At 45.2% G+C, this 24,475-nt stretch overlaps 6 protein-coding genes across 8 annotated transcripts; 2 read left to right on the top strand and 4 right to left on the bottom strand.

Annotated features, from left to right (window-relative positions):
• Positions 1 to 193: 193 nt before the first annotated feature.
• Positions 194 to 9,859, bottom strand: LOC136193142 (uncharacterized). 2 transcript variants are annotated; one of them, XM_065981944.1, is made up of 36 exons: positions 9,646 to 9,859; positions 9,419 to 9,592; positions 8,986 to 9,364; positions 8,779 to 8,903; positions 8,511 to 8,723; positions 8,332 to 8,447; positions 8,101 to 8,285; positions 7,911 to 8,037; positions 7,776 to 7,856; positions 7,612 to 7,724; positions 7,246 to 7,554; positions 7,123 to 7,193; positions 6,769 to 7,045; positions 6,582 to 6,706; positions 6,374 to 6,526; positions 6,250 to 6,327; positions 6,069 to 6,197; positions 5,886 to 6,019; positions 5,712 to 5,825; positions 5,545 to 5,658; positions 5,296 to 5,496; positions 5,156 to 5,248; positions 4,894 to 5,107; positions 4,270 to 4,838; positions 3,976 to 4,208; positions 3,783 to 3,905; positions 2,696 to 3,731; positions 2,597 to 2,642; positions 2,455 to 2,538; positions 2,031 to 2,347; positions 1,708 to 1,969; positions 1,464 to 1,656; positions 1,356 to 1,414; positions 1,192 to 1,304; positions 802 to 1,141; positions 194 to 755 (listed from the first exon to the last, which is right to left on the bottom strand). In XM_065981944.1, the coding sequence occupies exons 13-24, from the start codon at positions 7,007 to 7,009 to the stop codon at positions 4,626 to 4,628; spliced, it is 1,809 nt and encodes a 602-aa protein (XP_065838016.1). In that variant the 5' UTR covers positions 7,010 to 7,045; positions 7,123 to 7,193; positions 7,246 to 7,554; positions 7,612 to 7,724; positions 7,776 to 7,856; positions 7,911 to 8,037; positions 8,101 to 8,285; positions 8,332 to 8,447; positions 8,511 to 8,723; positions 8,779 to 8,903; positions 8,986 to 9,364; positions 9,419 to 9,592; positions 9,646 to 9,859; the 3' UTR covers positions 194 to 755; positions 802 to 1,141; positions 1,192 to 1,304; positions 1,356 to 1,414; positions 1,464 to 1,656; positions 1,708 to 1,969; positions 2,031 to 2,347; positions 2,455 to 2,538; positions 2,597 to 2,642; positions 2,696 to 3,731; positions 3,783 to 3,905; positions 3,976 to 4,208; positions 4,270 to 4,625. The 2 variants fall into 2 exon arrangements, with proteins under 2 accessions (XP_065838016.1, XP_065838018.1); XM_065981946.1 differs by lacking the exons at positions 6,769 to 7,045; positions 7,123 to 7,193; positions 7,246 to 7,554; ... (8 more) ...; positions 9,419 to 9,592; positions 9,646 to 9,859 and having other exon boundaries at positions 6,374 to 6,456; positions 6,531 to 6,644.
• Positions 7,109 to 12,250, top strand: LOC136193140 (uncharacterized). Its single transcript, XM_065981942.1, has 13 exons — positions 7,109 to 8,705; positions 8,763 to 8,938; positions 8,995 to 9,235; positions 9,296 to 9,603; positions 9,658 to 9,820; positions 9,881 to 10,247; positions 10,303 to 10,469; positions 10,530 to 10,754; positions 10,806 to 10,973; positions 11,021 to 11,218; positions 11,267 to 11,377; positions 11,429 to 11,596; positions 11,649 to 12,250. Exons 1-13 carry the CDS (start codon positions 7,137 to 7,139, stop codon positions 12,060 to 12,062), a joined length of 4,275 nt encoding a protein of 1,424 aa, XP_065838014.1. The 5' UTR covers positions 7,109 to 7,136; the 3' UTR covers positions 12,063 to 12,250.
• Positions 12,251 to 13,379: 1,129 nt separating this feature from the next.
• LOC136193143 (SH3 domain-containing kinase-binding protein 1-like) lies at positions 13,380 to 15,882 on the bottom strand. The gene is made up of 10 exons (XM_065981947.1): positions 15,779 to 15,882; positions 15,504 to 15,713; positions 15,198 to 15,452; positions 14,961 to 15,133; positions 14,605 to 14,904; positions 14,247 to 14,553; positions 14,047 to 14,190; positions 13,891 to 13,997; positions 13,762 to 13,833; positions 13,380 to 13,701 (listed from the first exon to the last, which is right to left on the bottom strand). Exons 1-10 carry the CDS (start codon positions 15,780 to 15,782, stop codon positions 13,465 to 13,467), a joined length of 1,809 nt encoding a protein of 602 aa, XP_065838019.1. The 5' UTR covers positions 15,783 to 15,882; the 3' UTR covers positions 13,380 to 13,464.
• On the bottom strand, positions 15,852 to 17,506 carry LOC136193147 (pyridoxal kinase-like). Of its 2 annotated transcripts, none has more exons than XM_065981951.1 (11): positions 17,281 to 17,506; positions 17,160 to 17,225; positions 16,996 to 17,103; positions 16,855 to 16,938; positions 16,757 to 16,791; positions 16,621 to 16,706; positions 16,524 to 16,569; positions 16,364 to 16,472; positions 16,202 to 16,314; positions 16,081 to 16,147; positions 15,852 to 16,029 (listed from the first exon to the last, which is right to left on the bottom strand). In XM_065981951.1, exons 1-11 carry the CDS (start codon positions 17,492 to 17,494, stop codon positions 15,908 to 15,910), a joined length of 1,050 nt encoding a protein of 349 aa, XP_065838023.1. In that variant the 5' UTR covers positions 17,495 to 17,506; the 3' UTR covers positions 15,852 to 15,907. The 2 variants fall into 2 exon arrangements, with proteins under 2 accessions (XP_065838023.1, XP_065838024.1); XM_065981952.1 differs by having other exon boundaries at positions 17,160 to 17,214; positions 17,281 to 17,412.
• An 88-nt stretch (positions 17,507 to 17,594) lies between these two features.
• LOC136193141 (death-associated protein kinase 1-like) lies at positions 17,595 to 21,730 on the bottom strand. Its single transcript, XM_065981943.1, has 16 exons — positions 21,479 to 21,730; positions 21,298 to 21,414; positions 21,149 to 21,250; positions 20,994 to 21,098; positions 20,846 to 20,947; positions 20,696 to 20,794; positions 20,536 to 20,640; positions 20,364 to 20,480; positions 20,211 to 20,312; positions 20,055 to 20,159; positions 19,938 to 20,003; positions 19,259 to 19,885; positions 19,010 to 19,204; positions 18,084 to 18,950; positions 17,983 to 18,028; positions 17,595 to 17,928 (listed from the first exon to the last, which is right to left on the bottom strand). Exons 1-16 carry the CDS (start codon positions 21,590 to 21,592, stop codon positions 17,636 to 17,638), a joined length of 3,162 nt encoding a protein of 1,053 aa, XP_065838015.1. The 5' UTR covers positions 21,593 to 21,730; the 3' UTR covers positions 17,595 to 17,635.
• A 20-nt stretch (positions 21,731 to 21,750) lies between these two features.
• On the top strand, positions 21,751 to 23,719 carry LOC136193145 (peroxisomal targeting signal 1 receptor-like). Its single transcript, XM_065981949.1, has one exon. The coding sequence runs from the start codon at positions 21,765 to 21,767 to the stop codon at positions 23,478 to 23,480; it is 1,716 nt and encodes a 571-aa protein (XP_065838021.1). The 5' UTR covers positions 21,751 to 21,764; the 3' UTR covers positions 23,481 to 23,719.
• The last annotated feature ends 756 nt before the right edge of the window (positions 23,720 to 24,475 follow it).

The following is a 24,475-nucleotide window of genomic DNA, read 5'->3' as shown; positions in this document are numbered from 1 at the left end:
CTCGAATGGATGGAACACATACTCTGACGGTCCTGTAAATTTCGATGGAAAAATCTCCGCTATTCTCATTTCAAATCGCGCCCGACGAAATTCGACATTCAGCTCGCGTTGGAAAGAATTTGCAGCTGAAAAATTACGTAGTAGCGCGGAACCTTAACTCAAAACTCCTATGGTTGTATACACGCAATACCTGTATATAACACGATATGTAGGTAGGTAAGGTGCACGCTACCGTAAAACGACAACACAGCTTAGCTGAACAATCCTGCGTGGGTGCAACAGCAACTAATCTATAATTTCGTGGTCTCCGAGGTATTGCTCTTTTGCGGTGTGCCACTACTAGTAGCAGGTGTCGTGCTTCCTGCTCCACAACGACAGCACCACTTGTTCCACACGGCTCTGACGTTTCTGTCAAAACTTAAATAATATGTTATGAGTAGTAGGCTCGTTAGAATAGCGACTCTTCGTGAGGTGATGCTGGCATAAAGTAGTCGTTGCAGTGCGGAAACTTTGTCGCAATTCGTCTTCTGGTTCAGCATTGCACAAGTCACATACTCGACGAGAGCCCCATCGAAATCGATGCTGCCACTACTAACAGCAAACTGATCGATGGCGAAATTGAGAAAGATAAATAAGGACATGACGAAGATACTGATAGAGAGATAGAGGAATCGACGTTCGACGTCTTTCAGTTCACGAACGTGAACACCCGATCCCGTTCTCCCGGCAACCATCAGCGCTTTTCTCTCGATGCTCTATAAATAGAATAGAATATCACGTGATGTGAAAGTCTTTGTATACCCTCTTGCGAAGTGTGTAGACCAAATGGGGTAACAAGAGTTCAAGAGGTGCTAGAGCTAACTGCGAAGGCAGTGTAGAGAAGTAATAGTCCAAATCTCTCCTTGTACCAAAGCTAGAAAACGTAAGGAACGTATTAGTGTAAGACCCTCTTCCTTCTGCAAAAACTGGAATCAGAGCCATTAGACCACTCAGACTCCAAACACCGACAGACTGAGCAAAATGAATTCGATTCGACCAGCGGTCAAATTTCTCTCCTTTTAGAAGAACATGAACCAGAAATCAATAAAACCACACGAAATCCATAGGGCCGCAGCCAGGTAGAGCCATCGCTCCAAAACGCCTAAAACAGATAAAGGAAACAGGCGTACATCGGCTAAGGAATAATCTAACCCATAAAAATAGTGTAGAAGCAATCGTTTTCGTGTAGAACTTGAAACAAATCATCTTTGTCACAGCAGATCGCCCTGTTCTACCCAAGAGCCTTCCAACAGCTTCGACTAAGACTGAAGGGGGGAATCTAATTTTAAAAAAGGGGATACGCTCTTCTGACTCACTTGGAGTAACGGTGCATATTAAAATGTATCCTGCTGTTGTAAATAAGGGAAACTTTCTCCTATGTACGTACGCATGTCGGGTGTGTATTTGGCTGAGTGCTTTCTTACTCTGACTGGGCTTTGACTGTCAGTACTGTGGTCAAAAGGAGCGATGTAATTCCAATTATAAGATTAATGCCGAAGAAAACGTCATCAGCAACGGTGAAGGATTCGTCGAGCCATTTCCAACTTTTACAAGAGAAGTAGCAACAGCCTCTTTCCTCGTCAATAATCATATCTTAGTTGCACGTCACGTTTTCACCTTTGGCAAAATAGAGCGTCAAAAGTCGACTATATAATTAAAATGATATACTAATAGAGGTTGATTGTGATGAAGTGGGTGAGAGAAGACGAATAATACGAAACACTTGTTCGGGAGAAAGCGTCACGTTATCCCGAAGAGGAAATTCGTCCGCTCCCAAAATCGAATAAGCTGTTCTCAGTTGCACGGCGTTGAGACGAAGTACGTCTCGACCGCCCACAGCTCCTATCAAAAAGAGACGAATCTGTGGAGAAGAATTAGCAAGAACAACGGATAAATTAATGGCAAGCGTGTAATCACAGCTGGAGTTGCCCTAGGAATATAGACGCGTCTATTAGAGAAATCGAGTGACAGAAAAGAAAACACTGCGGTACCAGCTCAGGAATGTTTCCGTTCTTCTTCCAGCTGAAAAATAGAAGAGACGGCATCCAAGTCAGGGCAACGCAAGCAGCCACGCCCGCCGCTAAACCCAATTCGAGACACGTAACTTTCATCATATTCAAAGACTTGTAGGATGCGGTCGTTGATCTCAATTGTCAAGACAAGAAAAACAATTAGACCAGCTCGGGAATTCGTCTCTTCTGGGGTTCAGCATTGTGCAGGTCACATGACAGTCTCTGCTAAAGAAGTAGCGCGACGCCGGAACCGAAAACTCTCGGTACGTGAATGTGCGTTGAACTGTACGCAATATCTGTAAAAGAGGATTTTCTTGCAAGCAAGCAAGCAAGCAAGCAAGCAAGCAAGCAAGCAAGCAAGCAAGCAAGCAAGCAAGCAAGCAAGCAAGCAAGCAACCGTTACAGAGCTATTCTTTTTACGCGTATGAATGCCTTGTATGCGAGACGAGTCGTTTTTCGCCACTGTCTAGTCTTTGGCTTCGCCACTCTGCACGATGAGCAGTGACGTAGAAGAATGAGTCAGTTCTCTATAGGTCATAGGTCACCTTTCAAGCTGTAGCAAAGTTGGGATAAGAAGGAGCCGAAAATCGCCTATAGACATACTCTAATAATCATAATCATTAATCAGACGATTATTTATTAACCTTGGCTCAACGTAGACAAAGCTTCCGTGCCCGTTTCAGGGAAGAGAGACAAAACACGATGGAGCTAAAAGACTCAACGTAAGATTTCGCACCAATTGGAAATTATTTGACGTTTTCACTTGACATGCTTGTCAACATCGTATAATAAAATCGAGCCCTATCCCTTATATCTAATAGCAGAAAAAGTCCCTAATCCTCTAAGCAGCTACTAGTAGAGATCGTTGAACCAATATCAGAAAATTTCTCGGCAATGAGAAGCAAAAGATCGCCTAATTCTAAAAGGAAACATGTCTCTCGCCCCCCGGGAGGCTCAATCGCGACGTGTACAGTACCCGTGCATATGATGAGTCTGAAGGAGACCGCGACACACGAGCAAAACGCTATTGCCTATGTTCCAATCGCCGTCGACACACAAATCAGACGACGCGAGTAAATGATACAAAAAGTGCGCCATATCCTATAGAGAGAGTAGGAGCGCGGAACGAGCGTTAGAACGGACGTACAGTCGGTCTAATCTGCACTTCGCGAGCCAATCGTTGCAATATGAGAAGATTATGTGAGATTGTCGAGCACGGACGAACTAAACAGGAGCCGAGACGATTTGTTTGCAAAGCGAGCGCAGCATATCGAGCACAAGGGAACTAACGAACGAGTAAACTACGTGCGGGGAAATGTACGACAAACCTCTGTGGTGCTCTGGTGCGAGTCGGCTGACCCAACGAAGAAAATTTACCGTGTGAGCGGCCAATTTTGGTCAACACAAAACGGACGTCAAAATGAATCTTTTTGACGCGTTTTCTAAGTGTTCGTGTGTCTGCACTTGAAAGTGGGAATCTTACTTGAATATTTTCTTGCTTAAAGCCGATTGGTCGTGTCGTTCGTAGAAGATGTAGAGACTGCGGAATAGGGTGACTGCGAAGCCGCCGAGACGTTGTTTGTGATTTTTCGTATTCCAATCAAAAAATTCCGTTTTTCCCTTGGGTTGGACACCATGCATAGCAGTACTTCATTAGTCAAAGTCACCAAGACCTTGTGCCTGGATAAAAAATTATCCCCCCCAATTTTTTTATAGAATCAATAATCTCACTTGGCCAAAATTGTTTGCGGCGTTCGATTTATGCTTCGCATGACAGATCAGGGTCACCGCCTCCTGTTCGGCTTGAAGACGCGTCGGAATGAAGTTGTCGTTTCGCATGTAGCCTACTCGCGTCTAACGAAAGCGATACATACCCCGAAAGGGAGACCCGTCACGCAAAAGTCATCCAACCGGTTCGGAATACCATATAATGGTCGATTTGAAACCATGATCGCTGCCTAGAACACGAAAGCGACGCTACGGCGGCGAGCTTAACCGGGATGTCAGTGATGAACGTCACAATGACGTCACGTCTCGATGATTTCTCTTTACCGAGAATGATTTTGTCGGAAACGAAATCGACACTTTTAAAGCCAAGATTGCGTCACTGGAAGAGAATCGTATCTCTTGCCTGGTAGTGGCGGGGCTTTTTAGTCACTAAGTAAGATAAATAGATTTATGATTTAAATTGAAGAAACTGGTGTTACGAGTAAAAAACCTTATATGCGTTTGGCCCTAAACTGTTTGAAATATCTATCGAGCAGCTATCTAGCTAGCAATAATGATGATCATCATCATGTGTCGACTGCACATATGTGTCGACTGCACTGCAAACGAAAGAACGCATAGAAGGACTACGTTCTAAAAACAAAAGCAAAACAACAGGGTCTGCTGTAAAGTCCAAAAAAACATCGCTAGCCTACGACGTGCAGGAATTATGATTTAAGAGCGACGCTTCTTGAGGAGAGTTCAGCCACGGATAATAAAATTTTAAATTTTATTATCCGTGGTTCAGCTACAGCAATTGAATTCCAATAATAGACATTACCCAACCGCTGATAAAACGTTTACAAGTCAGGCATCGTGCGAAGGCTTCAAACTGTCTACAACGCACTCTAGCATCTCCATAAAGTGTGGAAGCTTACTGACTATTCCATCTGGAGTCCAACATTTTTTTGGCGGTGTCATCTTTGACGGTATGGGGCACTTCAGTATATTGAAAAATTCCTCCATAGTTGTGTTTGGGGAAGAAGAAGAAAATTCCGCAAACCAAGACAAGTTTTGAAGCTGTGCAATACAGTAACTATATAGCAAACATCCCCTCTTACGTTTCTGAGCTAACCTCAATCTCATAGTGAGAGGGAGATGATGCAAAGTCTGCCGTGATTCTTGTACCACCTTCAGCGCTTTCGTACTTTGGCCTTGCACCATTAAACTCCTCCACTTTAGCAACTTCAACGCACAGGTCATCGGCGAGGTAACTGGATTTAATTTTGTGTCTGATGAAGTCGACTCGAAGGCCAGAAATAATCTCAAAACTAAGCTGACCATCTCTGCTATAAATAAAGTGACAACATTGAACGTAAAGAACCGTTAAAACCCACCTAATTTTTATTGTCTTCGCAAATTCCTGAACCAGCGGTTCAGCCTTTGAAATGAGGTCGCGAGTGTTGAGTGACAGTCGTACATCGTGGTGTCTGCAAAAACTGTTTAGCTACAGCAATAAAACGCATACTGCACATACCCTTCCAAAAAGACCCAGTTCGCGACAAATACTTTTACTTCGTTTTTATAAGCAGCATACAAGTCAAGGTGCCCATCATCTGTTTTAGCCAAGCGCAGATCCAGACGCCGGTGTTCCCGGGATGACAGTTTGAAGTCATACGTATCCAGCACGGATGGTTCACCCAAATCGCTGGTAAGTTCTTCGGAAGAAGTTGATATGCTAAAACATTGCCTAGCAGTAAAAATCTAATAAAACACGTTTACTTACTAAGTAGAAAAAGAAGACTTCAACAGAGAGACGATGTCCGCTTCAAATTCTAATATGTCATATTCAGAGGACGCAATCTCCGGTGGAACGTCTGTCCATAGCAACTTCCCAATTCTGAAAACGACGCTCTGGGAGAGAACAATTAAAACTATGTAACCAAGACCAACCTCGCTTCAAGTCTGATTTGGCCTTCATAACTTTGTAGTTTTTGCAATTTTTCAAATATGCATTGGCGAACAAACAAAAGGTTCTCTTTGTGAATAAGACCACTGGGTGGTAATCTTATCAAAGAGAGCAGACTATGTATAAGAAGCTTTCAGCTAATTTAACTCAAATTGCACCTTTCCGATTTACTCCTAAAGGTTGTAGGATATGATGCGTTTTCAGTAGAGGATTCCAGTTTCAAACTGCTTATGCCTTTTTCCAGCATACTTTCGTCGCTTTCCTCAACAGAACTATGCGCTTCATCGTATACCTTGGATTCTAACTTATTTAGTTAATGCAGTTTTTACTGGTTTTCTCACTGTCGATCGCAACGTGTGCTGTGGCCGTCTAGACAAAGCGCGAGAATGATAGCCTTTGTGCGGTTGAAAGCAAAGTTGAATGACGGATTTTCTGCTATCATAACAGGTCACTCCGTCGAGAACTGGCGTCTAGTAGAGTCAAGCTCAACAGCTCAACTACGTATCAAGCACCCCGGCTTACCGTAGTAAACAAACGCATCTTAATTTTTTCAATGACCACGTCTATTTTGGGCTGAGAAGACGATACTAGTTTTATCTCCTTTAAAAATATTGACAGATAAGACGTGGTAACAATACGGGTGCACCTTTTTACCACGTTCCAGGCATGGCCAGCAAAACGTGTCTTTGTCTTCCTTATCTTCGCTAAGTAGGAGCCTAAGGGTGGACCCTTGTCGACCCACAATGTAAGGCATCGCAATTTTATCAGGCACCGGCAGGTAACATTTAATCATGTCATCCTACATGTGCAGGTAAATGATTTGCGGCGGTCACCCATCTTTCTAACAGGCTGACCATTCTGGCTTGCACAGCTTTCCTAAATTCTTCGACGTTTGCATCAGATCCTTCCACGTAGATCATCTTCTTCTCCGTTCTAGCTTTTACATTATGATGCTTTGCCGCGCAATTCAGCCATGTTCCTACAGGTAGTAAAAAAGTGATGGATGAGGAGTTAGGTGTGCAGGCGTCGCTCCTAGCTTGCCTCTTCCAGAGACATATCCCAGGTAGTTAGGTACAGGGATTTCTTTTTCGCCTGGACGACGTCCACTCTCGGCTCCGGCTTGCTCTAGCGGTCCTTTTCTACCGGCGTCGTGAAGGAACTTGCACTCGGGGCCTTTTCTGCACGATCCCTCAAGAAAAAACTTGCAGGGTTTTCGTGGCTTCTTAGCTTTGTACAGAGGCCTTGGAGGCCTTCTTCCTCGTGAAGAAAGCCGTTCTGCCATGCACGTATGCGCAGTACAGTAGTCTACTGTACCCGGCTGATAAATAGAAAGCGGAAAGACGTCACGAAAGGGTTCGTCATCTACGCGGGGGCGGTGTACTCTAGAGACCCCACCCAAAACTAATAGGATGGATCGAATCAAGGCGACTCTGAAAGAGAAATTCTTCTCTGAAGGCATTTTGAAGCTAAAGAAGACTTGGACAAAGATAGACGAGGTTCTTTGCGACCCGTACGCACAGATTCCAGAAAAGCTTAGAGCCAAGAAGAAAGATCGACTCCGAAGTGGCGAAGATCCGCTTTGGAAAAAAAGAGCCGATGCCTTTTGCGCTGGCATATTGGCCGGGACCGAGCTGTCGTTGGACGAGCTGAGCAAACGTGATGTCGTTGTTCGGACCTTTTCAGGGCCCGAGTTTCGCGTTGACCCCGTTTTCCCACTTGTGCTCGAAGATGAAAAACTTGAAGGATCCTCAAAGAGCCACATCGACGACGTACTGAAAGAAATGAGGTACGATTCCGCCGTAGAGAGTGGTGTTCTTCTGGCAAGAACTGAAACCGAAGGCTTCATTTATCAGCCAGGAAACCCAAAAGATTTGGGCAGCTTACCTTTCCCACTGAATTCGAAAGCATTTGCGGTTCTAGATAAATCTCTTCAGTTCCTGTCGCTCCATTGCGGAGACGAAGTCGAGTTTCGACTTCGCGAGTCAGAAGTGCATGACCTGAAAGTAATAAAGTATGGGAATATGACTTCAAAAGAAATGGATGATTACATCGATTATCTATCCGGACAACTCGATCCCCTTTCTTCTCTGCTGACGATAACGAATTCGTTTCCTATTTGGAGGTACATTCTGTATGGAAACGACAACGGAATGCCAGCGCTTCGACTAATGCGAGCCATTCACCTTGCCAATGAAATAGCCGCCTCAGAGGCTACCACACTACACAGGGAAACGGTGGAGTCCCTTTTCCTATCCTTTGCAAAGCCAGCGTTTCTCAAAGAGACACTCCTGCCTTGTTGCACGACAGAAACTGATGAAAAAGATTTCATGTTAGAATTGAAGAAGTTCGTGTCAAATTTCGTAGCGCTGTTACCAAGAAAAGCAAACATATTTCGTCCAGCAATCAAACACGTTGCTCGCTGTCTAAGTCGCGACGAGTCCAATGACTTTCTATGGAACACCCTCGAGACGGTCCTGATACATCAGCAAGTCGAAGAAGACGACGACTTCGATGCCCAACCGTGGAACAGCGTGCCTCTGATTATGACCCCAAAAGAGCTAAGGATTGCTTTTAAAGAGAATCACAATCTATTTGCGGACTTGCCTTACGTTCGTCTCAAACAGCCCTATAAATCGGTAGAGGACTACTTCGAAACGTACTTTACTCTCTTGCGAAAGGATTGCTACGGGCAGCTGTGTGACGTGATTCGGTCTGCCAAACTTGTGAACGTCGAAAAGAAAAAGTACAACTTGTACAAAATCGTAGCAACGACGGGAATTTACTTTTTTCCTAATGGAAGAGGCATGGCCTTTCTCCTCAAGTTTGAGCCACTTTTCGAAATTAATTGGAATGACAGCGAAGCCCTAAAGGGAGAAAATCTCGTATGCATCAGTCTCACCGGGAATTTTGATGACCAAAAGTTGATATGGGCAACAATTGCCAGTCAGCGAAGCAAACAGACCAATTTGCTGAATCAGGTACGAAAACCGCAATTGCTATTAGAAAACTGTAGCAATATCAGTTCTCTGATTTAGAACGAATTATACGTACGTTTCTGCACTGAGGCAAACGACGAGACAGACGCAGACGTCATTTCTCGCATTCAAGAGTCGACCACAGCTGTCATGGTCGAAAGTCCTGCGTTCTACCGCGCTTATCAGCCGGTGTTAGACGCTCTGCAAAGAAAGCGCATTGAAGAAGTCCCTTTTCAGTATGAAAGATCACCGATTCCTTCGATGTGTTCTTATATGCCTTTACTTTTATTAGGGACGCACTCGTTAGTTTGAAACCAGAGCCAGAGAAAATTCAGTATATCAGCAGTACGACGACAGTCAACTGGATGCCTTTGTTCTATGGAAACGACTTCCAGTCCGATGAACTGATTTGCCCTGTAAAGGAAATAGAAGAAAAACTTAAAACTGAGAAGTACCACGATCGGTGCACTCTGGACCAAAGCCAAATTGATGCTGTAATGAGCTGCTTTTCTCGCCCCCTCACACTTATTCAGGTATATACATATAGAATATGATATACAGATTTAGTCACCAACCCTCCGCTTTCTCCTCAGGGACCTCCCGGAACGGGCAAAACCTTTCTTGGCGTCATGATCACTCGACTTCTGCTCTCAGCAAACACCCTGCCGGAAGGTCCAATTTTAGTAATGGCATACAAAAACAGATCTCTTGATCACTTCCTAAATCTCTGCTGCGATTTCGTTGATGCCGAGAACGTTGTTCGAGTCGGCCAGTCGTCACATCCGCAACTAGAAGATCGCTGCCTAAGCGTCGTACTGCACAGAGAAAAGCTGAGGAACAAACGGCTAGCCCGACGAATTCACTTCGATTCTATTTTCAGACTGAAAGAGCTGAAAACAAGGTAACAATAACACATGCACATCTTATTATATAATTCACTTGCTTTGGTCGTTAGATTGCGCCGTTGCGGAAGGAATTTGAAAAAATCAAATAACTTCAGCGTAGAAATTTTTGTTGATCAAGCAACAGAAAATCAAATTCGCAGTCTTGTGGAAGCGCAAGACTCGCAACTAAAAATAAACGAGTCGTCAATGAAGAAGTTCCTAAAGAAGAACATGGTATAAGTTTGCACTATATCTAATCAAAAAACAAATAAAGTGAAATCCCTGTTGCTTTAGGATCACGAAGAGTATACGCATATCCTTGTTATCCTTGCTAACTTATTGGAAGAGTGGTTGCCTTCTGACGAAGAATTCAGTCGAATTGTCGTTCCAGATTACAGGCCAAAAGAGTGCCTATTCGAAAAACTACGCCGTGCGGCTAAAAAGGAGGAAGCCGCTGCCAGCTCACCATCTGATGACTCTGAAAACTTGAGCGAGGGAAGAAAAGACGAGGCAGATCGATTTCACAGCTATACCGGTCACCCTGCCGACATGAAAAGAATTTACGGACACAAAATCGACGAAGGACTTGAATCGGTTTCTTTTGAAGAACAATCGCACAGTCCTTTACCGAGAATCAGTAAAGTCAAGCGAAGAAACCTCTGTGATCATACCATTAACGTTAGCAATTATTTTGGCTCATATAACTTGTTCTTTAGCTGAAGAAGATACCGCGCTCTTGAAAACAGACAACTTGCACAAAATCGCTGATGCCTCCAATCGCGTAAAACTAGCCCAAATCTGGCTCAGCGCGTATCATCGAAAAGCAAGTCGGCTGTTTACTGAAGCTGCCAAAGACTACCTCAGTATCTGCCGGCAGATTCAGGTCCAGTATTCGAAATTCATGAATACATACGAATTAGTACTAACCCAAAATGACTTGCAGGAAAGAAACACGAAGATGTACTACGAAATTCTAAAATCAGCCAAGCTAGTGGGTATAACAACTACGGGAGCAGCAATTCACCAAAACTTGCTCCTGGCCGTCAAACCAGCCGTCATCATTGTGGAAGAAGCCTGTGAAATTCTTGAAGCGAATCTTCTCGCCACGCTCACGCCGTCAGTAAAGCACCTGATAATGATAGGAGATCACATGCAATTAAAACCAAAGGCACTTACCCTTTTTTTGAAACTATAAGATTTTGTCAACTTTCGTTTCTAGGTTTCGTGTCACGAATTGGCGACGTCTTTTTACTTTAACACGTCTGCATTTGAACGTCTTGCCACCAACGAGTACCCTCATGTCACTCTGCAAGAACAGAGAAGAATGAGGAAAGAGTTTGTACCGCTCTTAGAGCCTTTCTACCGAACACTCAAGAGCTCTTCTAAAGTAACAAACATAGATGTTTACATATCACTAAACATTTCTACCATCAGGTTGAAAAGTTTCAGTTGTGTAAGTTTCTTCCTGAAAATCTTTTCTTCTGGTCGTACCGTTCAGAGCATGAAAATCGCAAAAACGGAAGTATCAGCAACCGATTTGAAGCAGAGAGAGTGAAAATACTAGTTTTATTTTTGTTGTCCTGTGGAGAAAGCAGCAAAAACATTACCGTTTTAACCTTCTACAGAGGACAGGTAAGATTCCACGCCAAATCAACATTTTAGCCAAGAGAATCTTTGCAGGTGGACGCCTTGTACGAGAAATTACAAAACTGTCAGAGCGACTGCTGTGGTAGTGAACGTCTGTTTCAAAGCGCAAGTCACGTAAGAGTCGCAACAGTAGACGAGTACCAAGTAAGCAGATCAAAATAGCCTGTCCGCTCTCCTTAGAATCTGCTAATCTAGGGTGATGAAAACAATATCATTATATTGTCTCTTGTTCGTTCCAACAAGGGTCCAACCTTTGGGTTTCTAAGGGAAAAGAATCGCCTTGTCGTCGCTCTTTCGAGACAAAAAACAGCACTTATAATTGTTGGAGATAGCAAATTTTTCAGGCTCAACTCCCACTACAAGGTACGTGCAGAGTGACAGAAAATTCAGTGGCTGTTACTATCATTAATTTAAGAGACTTCTCGACACCCTTACACGAAAATTAATCGATGACAGAATTCCAGTTCGACTTCCGGACGGACGCAGTGAGAAAACAGACGAAGCTGGCCTAAAAAAAGAAATTTCTCAAATGTGTTCCCAATCTTCAGCTACAAATTCCCCAGAAAAAGAAACCTTTCCTCAATCAAATAAGTTAAGAAGGAAGTTTTCACGCCGTCTTAGCACAGCCTGGAAACCTTTGGCGAGAGAATTAGACCTTGAAGACGGCGAAATTGACGCAATCGAGGCAGACAACCCATATAGTACGCACGAGCAGGCCTATAAAGCAATGACACTGTGGACGCGTAAAATGGGCCAGAAAGCAACAAAAGATGACGTAATTGTAGCTCTGAAGGAAATTGGTAAGGATGATTTAGCCTCTGAACTTTAATTAACAAAGTAACCGCGACGCAGCACTTAATTTATGAGAATGCTACTGAACATTCTACCATGTGCGTTGTATTCGTGTACTTTACGTAAATGTAGTCTGACACGGCACGTGACATGCAGTACACGAAGGGGGCCCCGATATACGTAATCCGCTCGTTTTCGAAATAAACATTAAACGCCTCTCGAAAACACTTTCTGTGCTCCGAGACAACGATGTTGTTGGAGTTCGAGACAGCATCGACCTACCGAGCTCGACTTTGACCTGAAAGATGATTCACTGCGGTGAGAGGAGTCAGCTACTGCATGCATATCTGGATGCGATTCATGGTCGCTGAATAGCTGGCCGGACAGCTACAGAGAGGCAAGGGCAAGACATAAGTTCCCGGATAAGGTTACCAGAAAAAATGAAAATTATTGCGTCTCCTACGCCTTCTTTCTTTTTCCGCTGTTTCAGCGTCTCACCGTCTCACCTTTCCTACAGACGTTGCTTAGACATAACTACATTCTGTCGTAAAGTTGATCCAAGTCTGAAGCGTGGAAATGTGATCGGAAAGACAGCCTATGCTTGGACCAAAGCATCTCACAAAGAAACGGCGAATAAAGAGTTCCCAAGCTGATTTTCCAGCATATGTAGCAGGATCTATGTACATTTATCAAACATTTCAACATACTTCATATTAGATATTGTGTTCTCATTCATTTCTCATATCTCGATGCTCTGATGGTATGCACGCTGTCATATTGTCTAGTTTCTCCGAGACAATTACTTGACATCCTAGTCTCGATCTAAAGATGACTCTGTCAAGTGGCGCAGGCATAGATCTATGTGATCATCATCTTACGTGTCCGTAAGTCCGAAAGCCAGATCTAGCATGTCAAGCTCTTCTTCTGACGGAGGTTCATCTATTTTGTTGTAGAACTTTTCGTCAATAACTAGATGGCACGTGGAGCAAGCGACAGTCCCCTCGCAAGCGCCTAGAGACGAACGCTCTTTAGGTGTGTGGGTGTGCCCCTCGATTTTCTTGCCCTCCAAGTCGATATCGTTCGCATGGGCGACTTCGAGCAGGTTGTCACCTATTCGCGCTTTGACTCGAATTTCTTCGCCATCTCGATCGATAAAATTGATATTGACCCTGAGAAGAATCGCGTCAAATTATGGAACACAGATAAGGAGGTCATTTCATACGATTTTTGTTGCTTTTCTAGTGAGTAACGACGTATTCGTGCTAAATGAGAGCGACGAAATGTACTAAATATCCTTCCCAGCTTCAGAGAACGAAAAAACGTCGAACTCATCGCATGTGACGTCAGACACGAGTGCGCTAAGAAGAATTGTACAAACAGAAAAAAAGCAGTTAATCGGACCATCAAACCAACGATAACGATGACCAGCAAGTGTATTTCTACTGTACAGGGTTCTTTCTCCTGAGTCTCTCCACTTCGACTTGAAGTTTCATTCTCTCCTTCTTCTCTTCGTCCAGCTCATTTTCCATCCTCTCGATTTCACTTTCAAACGTTTTCTTAAAACCCTCAACGACGCCCTTAAGCCGAGCCATTTCACTCTTCAAATCAGCCAACTCCTTGCTAGACACCCCTGCGTCCGAGGCCTTTGCAACGGTTGGAGCTGGAGGTTCCGGCTCCTGGGCACAATATATTGTCAGTACAGACAACGTCCTCTTTTTCTACACATGCTAACTCACCTTCGTCGCACTTGTCTTCTTATTATCACGTTGCTTTATCCACGATGGAACATCGTCATTCTTCTCCTCTTCCTAGAACAAGATATACTCACATAATCAAACGTTATTTCCGTTGCGTTCGCTTCTCACCAACTTCGCTCCTATGTGCCTCGAAGGCGGACGACCATGCGATTTTTTCGGTCTGTCCATTGTCGGATGTCTCAGCGGCTCTGAATCAACTGACACGACGTCCAATTCTAGAAGAGAAAAATAATAGGCATTATGTGTATCCGAGAGTAGTCTCACCGTTCTTCTTTTCCTCTTCTGGCGGCTTTAGCGCATCTTTCTTCTCTTCGACGTCTTTCTTTTCCGCTTCTTTTGCAAGATCCGGCTTTTTTGGAATTACTAAGGAAGATCCACTTGGATGCTTTCTTCCCATGGACGACGTGTCTTCAAAAAAAAGAACGAGATTCTTCACACATTATCTTGCACATAAATGATAATACCATCTTTCTTGTCCAAATCAACTGGTTTCTTTGGCGCCACAGGAGCTGCTGGTTTCCTCGTAGTGGGAGGCGGCGCTTTTGCAGGAGGCTTAGCAGCAGCAGCAGGCTTTGGCTTGGCCGGTGGCCCGGGAGCAGGCGGCTTATCCGCTTTAGCTGGAGCCGCCGGCTTAGGTTTTAGCATGTGCGGCCCAATTGGCTTTGCCGTTTCAGCTGGAACATCTTTCTCAGGCGGCGGCGGCTTTTCGACACGCTTCAGCTCTACTCTTCCAATACCCGGCAACGGCACGCCCGCATGCATGCTTCCAGACTAGAGTAAGGAAATAGAAGATTAAATCAATTATTAATTATTTCAACGTACCGCAGCTCTTCCTGACGGAGCCGCCGCCGCGGGGGCCGGCTTTTCCTCTTCCGGTTCTGGATTGGAGTCAAGGAAGTTGTCCGGAAAAACGCCAATTTTTCCATTCAGTTTCCCCTCCCACCAACCCTCGGCCACATCCTTTCGAAGAACTTCCACAACATCGCCCACTTTCAACGACAACTCATCTTCCGCCTCGGCGTCGTAATCAAACAGAACTTTATAGCGTTCCGTTTTCTTAGCGGGTGCGGGTGCTGGAGCGGGAGCGGGAGCGGGTGGCGGCGGTGCGGCTTTCTTCTTTGCCTTTATACAGTGACGCAACATTGACTGATGAAAAGAACAATGGCATGGGAGCTTACGTCACCACCGCCTGTCGACGCGGGCGGAGCTGGGGCCGGGGATTTTTTCGCCTCGCTAGCCGAAGAGGCGGGCGGAGGTGGGGCGCCGACTTTCTTCAGTTGTTTCAAACCGCCTGGCTGACTGAATATGTTCCCGAATCCCATTGCGCTGACTGTTTTCTTCGCCGGCGGCTCTGAAAGAGAAACCGCCATTCAGTCAGAAACGCCGGCCGGCCGGCAATTTGTCACACCACATACCATCTTTGACTGGAGCCGGATCGGCGGCGGGGGCGGGAGCGGCGGGAGCTTCCGCGCTCTCGTTATCGTCTTCGATCATTTTAACGAAATTGGAAGGAAAAGCGCCGCGCTTGCCGTTGAGCGTTCCTTCCCACCAATCCGGATCGTCGCAAGCGAGAACGTCGACCACGTCACCAACGGCCAACGAGAGCTCGTCTTCGGCAGCCGCGTCGTACTCAAACTCCACCCGGCATCGTTTTCGCTTCGCGCCGCTACCTAAAATAACCGATACAGCAAGAAATCGCGTGACACCGGGCTCCTTTTTACTCGGCTCCGACGACGAAGGCGGCGGGGGTCCCCCGGCGCTTTTTTCCACGACTTTGACGAAGTTGTCCGGGAAGACGCCGCGTTTGCCGTGAAACGTGCCTTCCCACCAGCCGCCGTCCATGCAATCGACGTCGGTGACGATGTCGCCGACGGTCAGCGACAATTCGTCGTCGTTTTCCGCTTCGTAGTCATATTCGACTACACATTCGACTGCGAGAGCGATAAAGCGAATGAAGCGCGACGCGGATAGAGAAGGCGGAGGGGAAGAAACTCACCCATTCTGAATGCGATGTGGAGAAGCTACGTACGTACGGGACGTCTTGCGTGCGACTGCCATATATGGGCATCTCGTGTCAGCACGTGATTTCAGCTCGAAAAAACAAATCAAAGTGAGGAAAATTCTATTAGAAGTCCACTGTTTCGCTTTTTGGCTGATTGCCAGTGGGCGGAGTCTCAATGTCGTTTTTGCTCTGCACAAGACGCAATTCGAGATCCCTAGGAGTTGGCTCGGAATCTCCAACTTTTGCTAAAAATGCACAATCACAAAAACAAATCTAAAACATATTATTTTATAAACCTTTAGCTGATTCTGCAGTACGTTTCAATATTGCCTGCAAAGAGGCCACAGTCTGTTCACAGGCCAGCTGGAAAAAAGGGGGCAATTAGCCAATCTATTGAAGTGTACAATAACCACGTACTTGTAAGTTGTCGGCGTGTTGAGACGACCAGGCAAGCAGTAGACAAGCAAAGACGTCGCCAGACCCAACAAATGAAACGGGAAGGCGAGGGATTTCAATGCGAAATGACTTTCCTATAAGAAAACATGGGAAAACTGCCAAAACAAAACAAATTTTGAAAACCTGAACGAGATCGTCCCAGTGCAACTATAGTATTTGGTTCCTTGCCAGGAAAGTCAGAGCTTGATAGCACCACATCTTTAGCTCCTCTTTTCTGTAGGGAAGCTATTGCCTAAAAAATTCTATTTATTGGTGTTGGCAATGAATAACATCCTGTACTCACCTTCAAAGCATCTTGCTCCGTTTTAATTTCCATTTCGCTAAGTATTCTAAAATTTTCATTGTATTTACCTAGATATCTTATGTGTGAGATACCGTACTCTAGCTCAAATTGATTAGGTGTCAGAATGTCAGCAATAGGAACAAACTGTTCACGGTAGACTGCCTTCAAATCAGCAGGGACATACTGCACAAAAACGTTAAGCAGTCTATTCCTAAAATCAAATGCAGGCTCACCAATTGTCCATTGTCACCCATGACTGGATCACAAACTAAAAAACGGAAATCAAGCTATGAAGTATGAAAACAAATCTTTACATAAAATCCACGCCTACCATACACAAGACCCGGACAGTTCTCCTTCAACTCCTTCACTACAGACAAAACTTCTTCCAAGAACGACTTGGACCCAATGTAACCTAACGAGAAAAATAAATAAACTAATAAATAAATAAATAAATATGTGTTATGCTTGCCGGTCAGAAGGTGAGTGTAGTCGTCCAGTAGCTTGTTTGATCTTAGTCCATCGACTAGCACCTTCAAATCTTCGCTACCCAAGACTTGACCCTTAAAGTGTTTGTATCCTAGAAACGATGACGTCAGAAACGAAGGAAAAATTCATGCAAATGTCAAAACGAACCAGTGTGCGAGCACAACTGAACTGAATTTACGAAATCGACCTCGAAACCGAGCACCTGCAATACAACTGTGAGATAACAAAGTCACGAGCTTGCTGCGTGATGCCGAAACAGACGACGCACTTGCAGTGGAAAGACGGCCGATCGATTTCCGACGTATCCTCGCACGACGTGACTTTGAATGGAGAGAACTCGACGCTCGGCCATTCGGGTAGAGTACAGCGACAGCGACGGCCCACAGCGACGTAACGAATGACGTAACCAATCGTGTGACCACGATGTGACGTCGAAACAATGACGTAACCACCTGCGGTTCGAAATTTCTCTCTACCGACATGAAAACGGAAAACGTGTAATCTATATAACCCTTGATCCACTCGAACTTTGAGAAGAAGGATGAGAAAACTCAATGCTTACGCACGTAGTACAAAAATCCTAAACATATTATACCTCAAAAATTAAACGTACGTGCGACTTTCTAGTGGCATCCATACAGTTCTTCAAATTTCATTTTGATAGCTCTTTGGCTGACACCAACCTGCTCAAACCACGCTAAAAGTTTGCCTACCGTAGGCGACTTTGCTCCTATGCTCCAACACTCCAGCACCTTGACCATGCGAGCGACGTTGCCGCGAGTGACTTCGCGAATATCATCAAGATCGACGGAGCTGATAAGAAAAGCGCCGATGTCGTCCCATTTGGAACCTTTCACGGCGGCGCACGCTCTCATCAACTCTACTGATACCAACTGATCATCGTCAGGAAAAGAGTCTAAATAAACACGCAGGCCAATCAATAAAGCAATAATTGATACAGAATGTATACCAGAATTGCAACTAGCCTCAACAGGATTGGCAGAAAACCCAACAGCCTAAAGTAAACTATTGAGAACTGAACGTCTCAGTTTTATTCACTTCATTTAGTACCTTGGAAACGTTCTGTTTCTCCTCAATGATTACCAAATCTCGGACACGAGAACGGTTGTGTTTCTCTGGTCGAGTGGAAAACAGCTTGTGATCAATAGTATCGCCGTTGAGTTTCTGATCTACGTCACTGTACGAGTAAATAGCCGGATCTTCGTCATGTCGTCGGAGATGAGAACTGTCTAAATAGAACCAGTTTAGAACAACTCCCGGACTCCTTTCGTCACACGCTCGAGCTATCATTGATTTCAGCTCAATCAGAAACTCCTTTGCTAATTTCTGAGAAGCACTTTTGCTTGACCAGCGAAGGATGATGTCAATGCAACAGTGCTCTTTCTTTATTCCCGATTCGATAAGACATTCGACCTCTTTGTCTTCGACAATCTTCACTAACTTGACGCCGTCTTTCCACGCCTCGTGACTCGTGTTGGCCAAGCGAGAGCAGCGAGATTGGAAGACGGCGAATGAAGACGGTGAGATGATATCGATGGAATGATCGCACTCGTATCGTTGGCCACGATACGTGTCCAGCTCCGGATCTTCCTCCCAGGCGTCGTGAGGAATTGAATTAGAAAGAAGGGCCGGAATCTGATATACTCCGGGAAAGTTTTTTACTGGAATGCACAGATCAAGGTCGAGGAGAACTTCAATTGCTTCGTCAGCTGTCACCACGAACGAAGACGGGGTGCCCTTTTCCTTAAGATGATTTTGAAAAGCCCTAAGAGCCGATTCCATATCATCTTTGGACGCCTTTCCCGATTTTCGGATCGGCATGCCAAATGGAAAATAGGGCGGGGAGAGAAGAGGGCCGATCACGCTGTGGCAAAGCCAGAGAGGCCGAACGCAAATTCGACGACCCAGATTAACAATCTACGTAAAAAACAATTACGGTCAATGACACAGAACCCGTTTTATAACAAAAAACTCACTATTCCGGACGAGTCAAGATATTGGACAGCAACTTTTTTCTCGTCTTCACTCAGAGCGATGCTGACCTCTTCAGCAACCCACTTCTCAAATTCTTCTGCTGTCAGAAAATAGCCCAATGGACGTTTTCTCTTCTTCTCAGGCAGAGAAAGATGTTCCTCGATGGCATGGCACAACTTGGGAACATCATCAGCTGCCTGTGTACATAGAAAATTGTTCAAGTGAAGTGAACCAAGTGACTCAATCATTACCTCGAGCATTTCCTCACGAATTTTTCTCAGTGTGACGCGACACTCATTCATGTGAACTGAATTCTTGTTACTGCAATCCATTTCGATTACGTGTGAGATTTTAAACGTGTCACCAAATTCTTTCCGAATAATATCGGCGACTCGTTTAAGCTGAAAGCTAAATTTAATTCTCGCCTCTTCACTCAAACCAATCAAATTAAAGATCATGAAAAGACGAATAAGCGGCCTCAACCGCGGAGGAAGCGGTCGCAATGAAGCCTTGGCGAACGCACACCAAAATCGTCCTTCTTGAAGAAGAACTGCTTCTGACGTCATCTTTTCTCCTTCTCGAACTGGAAGGATGAGAAAGAGCATTGTATTAGATTGTTGAAAGAAAAGACCGTGAGCACTGTGGAAGGTTGATTGAGAACCAAAGTCCCAAGTGGTTCCTTTGCCCACTCCCGGAATTTCGCGGTTGTGGATTTCAACGCCAGCTGTGCGATCTTTCTGTTCAACTGGGCGGCGATCAAGTTGAAGAAGAGAATTGACGAACGTCGTTTTCCCCGCCATTTCACTGCCAATCACGCACACTTTGATTGAGTCAGGGCGAACTTTTTCTCGTTGAAGGATCGAAAAGCGGACGGTTTCCTATTACATAAATCACATACGAGAAAACAAAACAATAAAAATGCTGACGCACGAAATGCTGCCGAAGGATCATTCTGATTTCACCATCAACTGCCAGCTGATGAGGAGTATTTCCTTCCTAAAAATAAAGTTTAGACTTTGTTTTTATTTTGAAATGAAAACACGTTACTTTGTCCTCAGATGTGACGTCAACACCCTTCTCAATCAATAAATAAATAACTGACTTGTCTTTGCCAAAGCTTCGTGCTGCCATATGCAAGGCATTTCGGTTTATCTACAACAATTGGAATAGAGAGCAAGTCAAAAAATAAAAATTTCAACCAACCTTATCTCTGGCAGAAACATTAGCTCCCAATTCAATTAGTTCCTGAATGATAACTAAATTAGGGTGATAACCACATGCGTGTAATAGAGGTGTTCTTCCTTCCTAAAGATAAAAATAGACAAATGACGATATGGAATATCAATAGAATGCAACCTTATCAATTGAATTGGCATCAATGCCTTTCTCAACAATAAGATATCGAAGAACATCTCTCACGTCATCTTCATAATTTGAGTCGGCGGTGGAGAAGAACAAAGCCGTCTTCCCGTCCTGAATAAAAAAGACAACGATTTGTTTGAGTAGCCAAAACAACATCAAATCCCACGTTATCTTTCGCTGAACAGTCAGCTTCTTTTTCACTCAAGTAATGAACTTTCAAGGAGCGATCAATGCGACTTCCGCACGCAAACATAAAAGGGGTACTGCCCCACTGAACGTGACGTCATAAGAGAAAAAAGTATTGCAAGCAAGTAAAATCTTCAAACCTCATTAAGAATATTAATAACAGCGTTGTGCTCCACGAGCCATTTCACAACAAAAAAGCTTCCATCCAAGCACGCATGATGAAGAGGGGTGCTTTGATACTAAATTGCACATGTGGCAAACAAACGAAAAAGCATTTTATACTGTAGAACCTTATCAGTGGCGTTGACAATCATTCCTTTTTCATTGACAAGATGATGGAAAACCTCGTGAACTTCCTCAGGTGACGTGAATTGATTTTCAGCCGCAAACACCTATTCAGGTTAATGCGTCTATTACCAGTCAATATCAATTCCTTACAAAGTCAAGTGGTGAAAGTTTGTATCCGCGATCTTCCAAAATAAGCATTTTCTTTATTCTATCAACATGACTTGCACAGGCATAAAAATAGGGCGTACGTCCAATCTAAACAACGAGAATCAGTAAAACAATTTCAAATAAATTCCAAGTCATACCCTGTCTTTCCGGAAGAAAATTGCATTGTGACTGATGAGCCATTTGACGCCGAAACTATTTCCCCACTTGCACGCACAATGAAGTGGGCAGAGTTGACTAATCTGCATACAAGCATCCAATAAATTCACCTATCCAAACGTATAGATACCGGAGACGGCTCATTAATCTTTTTCTTTTCAAACTGATCAAGCCACTCATCCGCTTCCTCTGCCGTCTCAAACTTTCGTCCAGCCACAAAATGAAAGGCTGACAAGGAAAGGTCGTACTAACGAAACGAGAGAGACCTTCAAAGTTTACAATTGCAAAAAAAAAGAGTTATTTAGGACCACCTGCTCGAATTGAAATCCTTTTTCCTTCAAGAGAAACTGCTTCAGTTCATCGTCATGTCCCTTCTCGATTAAATTGATTAACCGTTTGATCACAGAACAAGCCGACGATGTCATCTTTCAGTTTCGCCAACGTTCTGTGACAGCCGCTATTGCGGTAGTCGCTCTTCGCGACGAAATGCAAAAAGTAGTCTGCCGAGGTTCGCCTTGCACGACGTCCTTTACACCCCTTTTTCCGCAAAGGACCCAACAGAAGCAAGTGTGTGCGCATGCGCTCTTACAAGGTGCGATGGCAATGATGCGAGACCTCGTCGAAGCCGATTGCGGAACGGCAAATCCTCTTGTCAATCTTGCCTCGCACGCCATCCAGGACAAGTCGTTTCAGCAGGACGTCCTGGGACAGCAACTTCATACTGAACGACCTCCAATCGGGTTACGGCACGACCTAGCCGACCATTACGTTGACGAATATCTCCGCGAAACAGGCCAGTATCGAGCGCCGCGTACGTTCGGCATGGAGGGCTTGATGGAAGAGATGCGAGGCCTCCAAATCAACGGCGGCAACCCGCCTCCCGTCTCCACGGCAACGGCGGCGGAAAAATGGGCACACGAGTTTGCAACAGACGCCATTCGCGCAGGAACGGAAGAAATCGGCGGCAACCAATGGGACGCCGTTGTGCCACGTGATCATCCAGCCGCCGAAGCCGCCGCGGCGGAAAAGTGGGCCGACGAATTCGTCGGCGATGCGGAAACGTGGGCGAGCGAGTTTCGAGAGAGCGAAGATGTGCGCGCCGTCGCTCGAGATCTGGTCGCCGAAACGTCGAACAATCCAAAATTGGCCAATACGAAATTCATGGATTTCGTGCGTCGCATCGGCGGCGGCGGCGACGGCTCGAGTCACGACGACGTCACGGAACAGATGTCGCGCCTGTGGGCGGACGAATTCGAAAGCGCGCAACAACAAGAATCGGAATCAGAAATGAATCGCGTCTGGAACGAATGGGAACGCGTCTCGTCCGAAACCCATCCGTGGTTGGACGACGAATACGAGTCGGTGTGGGAATCGGGTCGCGTCGACGCGTACAAATTCGACGAGGAGAATCCGCTCAAGGATCATCCGCAACCGTTCGAAGAGGGTCTCGCTCGACTGCGCGAGGGCAATCTCGCCGACGCGATTCTTCTCTTCGAAGCCGCCGTCCAAGCCGAGCCCGATCGCGTCGAAGCGTGGCAATACTTGGGCACGACGCAGGCGGAGAACGAGCAGGACGGCGCCGCGATAGCGGCGCTGGAGAAGACGATCGCTTTGGATTCGAAAAATTCCGTCGCTCATCTCGCGCTCGCCGTCAGTTACACGAACGAATCGTTGCAAAGTCACGCGTGCAAGAGCCTTCTCGCGTGGCTTCAAATTCATCCAGAGTACGGCGCTCTTGTTCCGCCTGCCGAACGTCTCGTTCCCATCCCAAAGGCAATCTCCATTATGCCGCAAGCGCTTCACCAGCAGATACGCGACCTGTATCTCTCCGCCGCTCAACTCAATCCGAGTAACATTGATCCGGACGTTCAAGTCGGTCTCGGCGTTCTTTTCAATTTGTCAGGCGAGTATGAAAAAGCGATTGACTGTTTTCGAGCGGCACTCCAAGTCCGTCCCGACGACGCGCGTCTGTGGAATAAACTCGGCGCGACGATGGCGAACGGGAATCAGAGCGAGAACGCCGTGACGGCGTATCGACGCGCTCTCGAGTTGTATCCGGGATTCGTTCGCGCGCGATACAATTTGGGAATCAGCTGCATTAATTTAGGCGCGCGTCGCGAAGCGGCCGAGCACTTCTTGACGGCGCTCGACATGCAGCGACAGGGAATGGGTCCCGGCGGACGACGATCGACCATGTCTGACACGATATGGTCGACGTTGCGAATGACCTTGTCTCTGATTGGTCAAGCCGCGTTAATCCCGCTGTGCGACGAGAAACAAGTCGATCGCTTGAAAAACGAATTTGGTTTATAATAGCTTACATAGTGACACTTTTTTTGCTTTGTTTGGGGGTTTGGCCAGATGGATTCATGGTGTACTGCAAGTTTCCACAATAAGTTACGAGTGAGTCGGAGTCAATAGCAAATATGCTTAACTTCTTAAAGATTAACCATTTTGTGTTCAACTCGAGAAAATTTCGTGTCTACAAAATAGTTCAAACCCCCAGGAGACTTTTTAACGAGATGCTTCATTATAGCCTAACAATAAAAAATTCGTAAATTCCAAGAAAACGTTCTCGTTATTCCTCACGTCTGCTGAAGCATCGTACTATTCCCAAGCTTCATCCTTCTTCCCGCTCTGAAGCCAAGCCTTTAGAAGGTATTTGTAGTCTCCCATAGCGCCCGTGGACAAATGTTCTAATACAAGAAGTAGAGAAAACATCATACAGGCACGTCATCTGATCCAAAACACGTTGGCCCCATTGCCTCGTTCTCGGATATGACTTGATGTCAACTAGGGGACGCTATAGGAATTACTTTGTCAGTGCATAGATGTAAATTCTTATTACATCTATGGTCAGTGCAAATAGAATCACTCGTCACTTTGCTGAGATAGACAAATTTCAGATGAAAGTCTCAAATTCAAATGAACCCCAATTTCTTCCTGCTCCCCTAAAATAGAATTCCTCGCAACTATTTCCTAAATTACCAATTGACCATCATTATGATTTAAAACTGATTAATCCAAATGGAAAGATGGAGTATTGAAAGCGGACAACAGCTTGTTCCCGACCTCCTCAGCAGCTTTCTTTTCAAGGACCTTAATTAAAAGTTTCCCTCTTCACAACATGGACTAAGAACGCAATAGTACCATCCGCCCTTCCACAGGCCTCCCACGAATTGAATATTCGCTTCAAAAACCGATAAAGTGACTACCTATCATAAAAAATTGCAAACGCGACGTCATGAATAGCGATTTCAGTCACCTGCTCGAAATCCAAGTTCCGTCTTTGTATTTCACGTTATCTC

This window comes from Oscarella lobularis, chromosome 11, assembly GCF_947507565.1.
Source record: "Oscarella lobularis chromosome 11, ooOscLobu1.1, whole genome shotgun sequence".
Lineage (NCBI taxonomy): Eukaryota > Metazoa > Porifera > Homoscleromorpha > Homosclerophorida > Oscarellidae > Oscarella > Oscarella lobularis.
This window is presented reverse-complemented; position numbering and strand designations above follow the sequence as displayed.

Excerpts from the sequence above, each read along its gene's own strand:
- LOC136193147 (XM_065981951.1), bottom strand. The coding sequence starts at position 17,494 with ATGTCGGTAGAGAGAAATTTCGAACCGCAGGTGGTTACGTCATTGTTT. Across the intron at positions 16,570-16,620 it reads CCTAATCAATTTGAGCTAGA|AATACTTAGCGAAATGGAAA; the intron begins GTACGGTATCTC and ends TGAAAATTTTAG. Across the intron at positions 16,315-16,363 it reads ACTGGGACGATCTCGTTCAG|GAAAGTCATTTCGCATTGAA; the intron begins GTTTTCAAAATT and ends GTTTTCTTATAG.
- LOC136193142 (XM_065981944.1), bottom strand. The coding sequence starts at position 7,009 with ATGGCAGAACGGCTTTCTTCACGAGGAAGAAGGCCTCCAAGGCCTCTG. Across the intron at positions 6,527-6,581 it reads AAGCTGTGCAAGCCAGAATG|GATGACATGATTAAATGTTA; the intron begins GTCAGCCTGTTA and ends CTGCACATGTAG. Across the intron at positions 6,020-6,068 it reads AGCACACGTTGCGATCGACA|GTATACGATGAAGCGCATAG; the intron begins GTGAGAAAACCA and ends TTAGAATCCAAG.
- LOC136193141 (XM_065981943.1), bottom strand. The coding sequence starts at position 21,592 with ATGACATCGTCGGCTTGTTCTGTGATCAAACGGTTAATCAATTTAATC. Across the intron at positions 20,313-20,363 it reads ATGCCAATTCAATTGATAAG|GAAGGAAGAACACCTCTATT; the intron begins GTTGCATTCTAT and ends TTTTATCTTTAG. Across the intron at positions 20,004-20,054 it reads ACGTCACATCTGAGGACAAA|GAAGGAAATACTCCTCATCA; the intron begins GTAACGTGTTTT and ends CTTTATTTTTAG.
- LOC136193140 (XM_065981942.1), top strand. The coding sequence starts at position 7,137 with ATGGATCGAATCAAGGCGACTCTGAAAGAGAAATTCTTCTCTGAAGGC. Across the intron at positions 9,604-9,657 it reads CTGAAAGAGCTGAAAACAAG|ATTGCGCCGTTGCGGAAGGA; the intron begins GTAACAATAACA and ends TTTGGTCGTTAG. Across the intron at positions 10,755-10,805 it reads ACATGCAATTAAAACCAAAG|GTTTCGTGTCACGAATTGGC; the intron begins GCACTTACCCTT and ends TTTCGTTTCTAG.
- LOC136193145 (XM_065981949.1), top strand. The coding sequence starts at position 21,765 with ATGGCAATGATGCGAGACCTCGTCGAAGCCGATTGCGGAACGGCAAAT.
- LOC136193143 (XM_065981947.1), bottom strand. Across the intron at positions 15,453-15,503 it reads GCCTTCGTCGTCGGAGCCGA|GTAGCGGCGCGAAGCGAAAA; the intron begins GTAAAAAGGAGC and ends CGGTTATTTTAG. Across the intron at positions 14,554-14,604 it reads CTCCGTCAGGAAGAGCTGCG|TCTGGAAGCATGCATGCGGG; the intron begins GTACGTTGAAAT and ends TCCTTACTCTAG.